This window comes from Tubulanus polymorphus, chromosome 8 (assembly GCF_964204645.1).
Source record: "Tubulanus polymorphus chromosome 8, tnTubPoly1.2, whole genome shotgun sequence".
NCBI classification, from domain to species: Eukaryota; Metazoa; Nemertea; class Palaeonemertea; order Tubulaniformes; family Tubulanidae; genus Tubulanus; species Tubulanus polymorphus.
This window is the reverse complement of record NC_134032.1, coordinates 15,748,775-15,757,071: the sequence shown is the minus strand read 5'-3', so window position 1 is coordinate 15,757,071 and position 8,297 is coordinate 15,748,775. Positions and strand designations below refer to the sequence as shown.

Here is an 8,297-nt window from a genome sequence, read left to right as displayed (position 1 = left end):
TGTTTCCGGCGGCGACGGTGCAGGCATTGTTGCCGCTCGGTTGTGCGGAGAATAGACTCTCGTTTAATCAGTTCGTTTAAATCCTGCAAAATTATAATTATCATCATTTTGAATATTAATTCTAGAATCAGAGGTTTGAACATCCCGAGACAGGAGACCCCCTTCTCACCTACACCACTAGACATTAAACCCCCCCTCCCTCCTCATCTATACCATAACCCCCTCCCTCCTCATCTATACCATAACACCCCCCTCTTCATCTATACCATAAATCTAATCCCCTATCCTGTCTCCCCCTAACACGCTCTCCTCCCCTCCTCAACATGAGTCAGAAATCAATGAGCAATAAACCACAAAAACAACAACAATTTTGGAAATTTACGTCTGAATTCAAACTGTCAAAAATTCTGTATTTGAAACAATCAAAACACTACAAATAAACATCTCATAAACTTTGTATTAAAAATTTGGGTACAGTCACCACTTGGCACGGTTCAAAGTTGTTACAGCCCGTGGGCTCTGTGACTGCACCCTCACTTGTAAACTGTGTTTGTATTGATAATTTCATTATCTTTAATAGATTATTATTATTATCATTATTAAATTATTATTCTATTACACATTTAGGACATATAGGTTCGAATCCATATTTTAGTGTTTATTGAACAAATCGGAATCCCCGTATAGGACATCCCGGGTTCGAATCCATATTTTAGTGTCTATCGAACAAATCGGAATCCCCGTATAAGATGAATCTGAAAATACGCCCGAGATTCGAATCCAAATTTTTAATCGAATCGAAATCATGATCTATTCCGTATTTCCGATACCACAGATGTACGGCGTAGTTCTCGCGCCAGTTCCAGGGGGCGTTGGCGTATATCTTATCGAGTTCCATCCAGTTCGGACGGTTGAGGGTTCGCTCCTCGATGTGTACGAGGTACGGATAACGACGCGCGAGGTAATGAGGTAACACCACCGAATGAGTCGCCCAACGCCACGAGTCGAACGTGCGGTACTCGGCGCGCCAAATACGCATAAACAACGCGTTCGGGCGCGCGATCAGAATACCATTACACAGTCCGAACCAGTGTTCGCGTCCGAGAGTGACGGAATATCGGAGCAGACGATCGAACGAATGCAGAACGATCACGTCCAGATCCAGATAAATTCCTCCGTATTCTAGGATCGCTTCGAGACGCACGACGTCGGAGGAGTGCTCCGGGCGTTGGATCGCGCGTCCGTGTATCTCTGTCGGCGCCGCGCGATATCGCATCTCTACCACGCGGTCGAATTCGGTGATATTCTCGCGTAGACGGCGCCACCACGCGCCGCTCGGTCGAACGCCGTACCAGAATAGAATCCGCTCCGGTTTCAGAATGTGGTACGCGCTGAGGAAACTGACGTAGTGATGAAACCGCATCGTCGGGTTACCGTACCACGCCAAGTGTAGAATACGCGGCACCACGGGGCGCGAGTGAATCACCGCCGAATCGGAATGATTCCTCGATTCCAGATTCAGAATCTCATCGCGTAGATTCACGTCTTCGAAATGTCTGAATCGCGGGACGGTCGTCAATCTAACGACGACGACCGCGAACGACGTAACGATGATCGCTATGACGATCGCGATGAGTTTACGATGGCGACAAGGGTTCGGTAACCACATCCGGATAACACTAAACGCGGTACGCGCTAAAGATATCATCGCGATGCAATTCCTGATTCCTAGCGAGCGAGTGAGCGAGTGAACTATCGTTTCATATATCCTCGTAACAAACAAGCAATGAGTATTATCTAATCTATGTTGTAATAATCAGTCGGGTTTGTTGTTCACACTTTCTCAGAGGTGACTGTTTTGTATATTACACTACAGAAAGGGACTAAACTCGTGGCCATAGAAATCGCTGTCGCTAGTCAGTAAGAATCTCATTTTATTTTACTGTACGTATAAAACGTACTGTTTTGGAGGTTTAAAAGAGGGTGTTACGCAAATAAAACTCGTGACAATAGAAATCACTCGCTGCTTGATCAGTAAGAATCTCTTGATCTAGAAACCACCGAGTGAATTGGGTTTACGGCGAATATGTTTCTTTCTCCTCTTCAACAAATTGATCTATTTTCTAATTTTGATATGCAGATCGTGAGGGGCAGTGTGTGGGGCAATGTACGGGGCAGTGTGTGGGGCAATGTACGGGGCAGCGCGTGGGGCAATGTACGGGGCAGTGTGTGGGGCAATGTACGGGGCAGTGTGTGGGGCAATGTACGGGGCAGCGCGTGGGGCAATGTACGGGGCAGCGCGTGGGGCAATGTACGGGGCAGCGCGTGGGGCAATGTACGGGGCAGCGTGTGGGGCAATGTACGGGGCAGTGTGTGGGGCAATGTACGGGGCAGTGTGTGGGGCAATGTACGGGGCAGCGCGTGGGGCAATGTACGGGGCAGCGCGTGGGGCAATGTACGGGGCAGCGCGTGGGGCAATGTATGGGGCAGCGCGTGGGGCAATGTACGGGGCAGCGCGTGGGGCAATGTACGGGGCAGTGTGTGGGGCAATGTACGGGGCAGTGTGTGGGGCAATGTACGGGGCAGTGTGTGGGGCAATGTACGGGGCAGTGTGTGGGGCAATGTATGGGGCAGCACGTGGGGCAATGTATGGGGCAGCACGTGGGGCAATGTACGGGGCAGTGTGTGGGGCAATGTACGGGGCAGTGCGTGGGGCAATGTACGGGGCAGCGTGTGGGGCAATGTACGGGGCAGTGTGTGGGGCAATGTACGGGGCAGTGTGTGGGGCAATGTACGGGGCAGTGCGTGGGGCAATGTACGGGGCAGTGTGTGGGGCAATGTACGGGGCAGCGCGTGGGGCAATGTACGGGGCAGTGTGTGGGGCAATGTACGGGGCAGCGCGTGGGGCAATGTACGGGGCAGCGCGTGGGGCAATGCATGTGGATATTATACAGTATTGATATCATACAGTATTGATTGTTTATCAATCACACGCTTGACAAATCAATATCAATAATCATTACACACTAGAAACTCCTCTAACTTCCATCCATAAAACACTAGAAACTCCTCTTTCTAAATACCCCCGAATAAAATACTAGAATTCTCCCTCCCTGCCCCATAAACAAGTAGCATTTAGACCCGATTTGATAAGCTCTACGACTCCCCTAAAACACTAGAACCTCGAGTCCCGACAAATCTATATCTCTAACAATGTCAACTGATACAAAAATCAAAATTACATTCACACTTAATCACGTATTTCAGTTTGAAAGTTTTCTTACCTTAATGAAATTATGAAGCAGTAGAATTCTGTACTTATCGTCAATGCGAGACTAGAACTCAGGTATCCAGGTATCCAGGGTTAGGCCAGGTATCCAAGCTGTGTATCCAGCAGTAAAATCCCCGTGCAAGAAATTCTGTAAAATAACGGTGAGAATTTACAGACAAATTGAAACCGAAGTTCGAGAATGAACTGCACAAAGTGGAAAAGGATATCCTCAATAGAGGGCGGGCGGGGGCAAAGGTGGGACAGGGGCAGGAAAATATTTAACGGCAACATATCATCATTGAAATTGAGATGAAGCCATGAATTTTTACTCATTATTTCAACTGTACTGAATATGATTAAAATGATTGAGTTTATTTTCATGACAAAATATTCAGTTGAACTTCGAAGGAATCATCCTGAGTCTGTGGAGGCTCCTCCGTCCGGGGAGAGTGGACCCTGAAGAAACCTGAAATCATCCTGAGCCTGTTGGGGCCCCTCCGTCCGGGGAGAGTGGACCCTGAGGAAACCTGAAATCATCCTGAGCCTGTAGAGGCCCCTCCGTCCGGGGAGAGTGGACCCTGAAGAAACCTGAAATCATCCTGAGCCTGTTGGGGCCCCTCCGTCCGGGGAGAGTGGACCCTGAGGAAACCTGAAATCATCCTGAGCCTGTAGAGGCTCCTCCGTCCGAGGAGAGTGGACCCCGAGGAAACCTGAAATCATCCTGAGCCTGTAGAGGCTACTCCGTCCGAGGAGAGTGGACCCTGAGGAAACCTGAAATCATCCTGAGCCTGTAGAGGCTACTCCGTCAGGGGAGAGAGGACCCTGAGGAAACCTGAAATCATCCTGAGCCTGTAGAGGCTACTCCGTCAGGGGAGAGTGGACCCCGAGGAAACCTGAAATCATCCTGAGCCTGTAGAGGCTCCTCCGTCCGGGGCGAGTGGACCCCGAGGAAACCTGAAATCATCCTGAGCCTGTAGAGGCTACTCCGTCCGAGGAGAGTGGACCCTGAGGAAACCTGAAATCATCCTGAGCCTGTAGAGGCTACTCCGTCCGGGGAGAGTGGACCCTGAGGAAACCTGAAATCATCCTGAGCCTGTAGAGGCTACTCCGTCAGGGGAGAGTGGACCCTGAGGAAACCTGAAATCATCCTGAGCCTGTAGAGGCTCCTCCGCCCGGGGAGAGTGGACCCTGAGGAAACCTGAAATCATCCTGAGCCTGTAGAGGCTACTCCGTCAGGGGAGAGTGGACCCTGAGGAAACCTGAAATCATCCTGAGCCTGTAGAGGCTACTCCGTCCGGGGAGAGTGGACCCTGAGGAAACCTGAAATCATCCTGAGCCTGTAGAGGCTACTCCGTCCGGGGAGAGTGGACCCTGAGGAAACCTGAAATCATCCTGAGCCTGTAGAGGCTACTCCGTCAGGGGAGAGTGGACCCTGAGGAAACCTGAAATCATCCTGAGCCTGTAGAGGCTCCTCCGCCCGGGGAGAGTGGACCCTGAGGAAACCTGAAATCATCCTGAGCCTGTAGAGGCTACTCCGTCAGGGGAGAGTGGACCCCGAGGAAACCTGAAATCATCCTGAGCCTGTAGAGGCTCCTCCGTCCGGGGAGAGTGGACCCCGAGGAAACCTGAAATCATCCAGAGCCTGTAGAGGCTCCTCCGCCCGAGGAGAGTGGACCCCGAGGAAACCTGAAATCATTCTGAGCCTGTGGAGGTCCCTCCGTCCGGGGAGAGTGGACCCCGAGGAAACCTGAAATCATCCAGAGCCTGTAGAGGCTCCTCCGCCCGGGGAGAGTGGACCCCGAGGAAACCTGAAATCATCCTGAGCCTGTGGAGGTCCCTCCGTCCGGGGAGAGTGGACCCCGAGGAAACCTGAAATCATCCTGAGCCTGTGGAGGCTCCTCCGTCCGGGGAGAGTGGACCCCGAGGAAACCTGAAATCATCCCGAGCCTGTAGAGGCTACTCCGTCAGGGGAGAGTGGACCCCGAGGAAACCTGAAATCATCCTGAGCCTATGGAGGCTCCTCCGTCGGTCCGGGGAGAGTGGACAATAATGGAGGAAAACTGGGTCCAGTTTCATGAAAAAAGGAATTGTACAATAAAATCAATTTCACAGATCGGCCCTCACTGCAGGCAGGGCTTGTTTTTGTGCAACTGGACGCTGCTGATCATGCAGACTAAATGAATGTCCTGTGCTTGGTCTAAATCTGTAGGGACCAGTGGACAGCTGAGTAGGTAAAGGGTTCACCAAGAACCTTAGTGTCTGATGTACCATAAGATTGTAGTAGTGACAGAGAGAGAGATCACTGATTGGGTGGAGACAACCGCTGTGCGGGGTGAAGTGAGGAGGGGTGGGGTGGCAGAAACAGACATATCAACAACACCAAAACTGAACGGAATGAACAATAACATGGTGACGATTGAAAATTTGGAAGTTACTTATAGACGATAGTAGTAGTAGTAGGCCTGTTGACGACGGAGTGGAATTGGGAAAATCGTCATCATCGATCAATTATTTCAGAGGAATCTACTCAATTAAAAAGTGGATACGGTGGAACAGAGAGTTGATCGCAGTGGATCAGGAATCGACGGTCTATAAAACAATGCGATACTTACAGTAAACAGACAGAAATTCGATAAAAATCTGAGAAAATTTTCATTAATCCGGAAATAAAATTGTAGTAAGAGGGCAGCACCGGACGGTATTTAGTATAGAGTCGGGAATAAAATCTTAATTTAATTTTGAAAAGTTCAACGTAGGTTAATTAATGAAGAAATCGAAATATGCACCATCTAATTTCAGGCTTGGCTTTTTAATGTTATTTTTACGTCAATTTTAGAAAAGGTCTGGCGTCAATTCACAGAGAGCTTTGTAAACTGGGACTCAGAAATCCCCGAGTGAGCCGCGGAGTCCTCCATGTCCGTTCTCCAACCGTTCTTAGCACCGGCACTCCTCTCGAGAGGTGGCAGCACCGGACGGTGTTCCGGTAGATCGGTCACATGACTGGCATGTGATCTGTCAAGTGATGTCCGTACTTAGATTATAAATACAATCAAGACTTTCAGTTTTAGAAGTTGACTGCTGCAGTTTTATTCGGCGCTCGAGGTAAGAACAGTTTTAATTAATATGGATGTGAACCTTATTTCATATGAATGATCGATATTTAACCATTTACGATCGATAAGTTTTTTTTGCTCAACTGATTTCGATCTTATAAAATCGTGTGATGAAAATAAAATCAATTTCACTTTCTTTTTCAATCAAAAACCAAAAAAAGTTTGGTTTTTGTAACTCTTGCTAAAATTTGGCCGATGGGCCTTGGCGGGTAGGGCTAGAATCGGTAGCGAGTTCATTTGATTCGTTCTGAAAAACTATTGCGGTTGGTTTATTGCAGATGAACGTTGTAATTTTATTGTCGATTGTTGTGGCGTTGGCGTCGTCTACCCCGCTGAAATTTGTTCCCGGACACCTACCAGAATCTGATGAGTTGATTAATTATGTCAACAACATTGCTAAAACTACATGGAAGGTAAAACTAGACAGCTCTATCCTAAGGCTAAGCATTGAATTCCACAGTCTTAATTCCAGTTCCACAGTTCAGGTCTCAGATCCACAGTTCTAGACCCAGTTCCACAGTTCTAGACCCAGTTCCACAGTTCTGAATCCAGTTCCTCAGTTCCAAAGTCTGAGATCCCAGTATTGCCTAATATATATTGATGTGTATTTATATATATAACAGGCTGGTAAGAATTTTAAACCGGGCGTCACCGTTCAGGAATTAAAACGTTTATGTGGAGTTTTACCGGATCCCGTTAAAAACCGTCTGCCAATGAAACAACCATCGAACGATATCGACGAATTACCGCAGGCGTTCGACGCGCGAACAAAATGGCCGCACTGTCCGACCTTACGCGAGGTCAGAGATCAGGGTTCCTGTGGATCGTGTTGGGTAAGTTAAGATTTACTATTGTTTAGATCCATGAGGATGCAGTTCCCCAGTTGATCAGATCCCCCAGTTTCCTGGTCGAGGATGGCTTCATGCCTTGCTCTGCAACGGCTTCACCATCAAATTGCTTTCATTTCTACTCCCCTTTTTAAAAACGCTGAATCTGCCCCTTAGCAGGGTCCCTACGACTCCTTGATTCCTTGAAAACTGTTTCTAAAATAGAATTGTTTTCAAATTCAAAGTTCATGAATACTTGAATTTGAACAAAATGCCCAAAAATCCTTGAAAACTCCTAATAAGCAATTAGAAAATTTCAAGGTTTTAGGCCTAGTTATTATACACACAGATTCCACTGAATTAACAGTTTACTGAGATAAAACGATTTAGGATTAGTCAACAGTAATTGAGATTTGAAAGTGATGCATACACTTGTCAAAATTTGAAATTTTCTCTTTGTTAAGTCCGTTAATTCTAGAATGACTGATCTGTAGAGACCCTGCTGAATTCTGTTGTATTCTAGAATGACTGATCTGTAGAGACCCTGCTGAATTCTGTTGTATTCTAGAATGACTGATCTGTAGAGACCCTGCTGAATTCTGTTGTATTCTAGAATGACTGATCTGTAGAGACCCTGCTGAATTCTGTTGTATTCTAGAATGACTGATCTGTAGAGACCCTGCTGAATTCTGTTGTATTCTAGAATGACTGATCTGTAGAGACCCTGCTTGTAAAGTCCTTTAATTCTAGAATGACTGATCTGTAGAGACCCTGCTTGTAAAGTCCTTTAATTCTAGAATGACTGATCTGTAGAGAACCTGCTGAATTCTGTTGTATTTTGCTGCAGTGATTGTTAAATGTTATCTGCTTGTAAAGTCCTTTAATTCTAGAATGACTGATCTGTAGAGACCCTGCTGAATTCTGTTGTATTTTGCTGCAGTGATTGTTAAATGTTATCTGCTTGTAAAGTCCGTTAATTCTAAATGACTGATCTGTAGAGACCCTGCTTGTAAAGTCCGTTAAATCTAAATGACTGATCTGTAAAGACCCTGCTTGTAAAGTCCGTTAATTCTAAATGACTGATCT

The 8,297-nt window shown here is 47.2% G+C and overlaps 2 protein-coding genes across 3 annotated transcripts in view; one reads left to right on the top strand and one right to left on the bottom strand.

Moving 5' to 3' along the window:
• Window positions 1-435: 435 nt before the first annotated feature.
• LOC141910093 (uncharacterized) lies at window positions 436-1,759 on the bottom strand. Its single transcript, XM_074800809.1, has one exon. It carries the CDS (start codon window positions 1,706-1,708, stop codon window positions 713-715), a length of 996 nt encoding a protein of 331 aa, XP_074656910.1. The 5' UTR covers window positions 1,709-1,759; the 3' UTR covers window positions 436-712.
• Window positions 1,760-6,275: 4,516 nt separating this feature from the next.
• The window catches only part of LOC141909501 (cathepsin B-like), an 11,503-nt gene continuing 9,481 nt past the window's right edge, over window positions 6,276-8,297 (top strand). For both annotated transcript variants that reach the window (XM_074799900.1, XM_074799901.1), the window contains exons 1-3: window positions 6,276-6,373; window positions 6,663-6,797; window positions 7,008-7,217. In XM_074799900.1, the coding sequence (XP_074656001.1) occupies window positions 6,663-6,797; window positions 7,008-7,217 (345 nt within the window). In that variant the 5' untranslated portion in view covers window positions 6,276-6,373. The remainder of the gene's footprint in view (window positions 6,374-6,662; window positions 6,798-7,007; window positions 7,218-8,297) is intronic.

What these genes read in the sequence shown, in the direction of transcription:
- LOC141910093 (XM_074800809.1), bottom strand. Translation starts at nt 1,708, where the DNA reads ATGATATCTTTAGCGCGTACCGCGTTTAGTGTTATCCGGATGTGGTTA.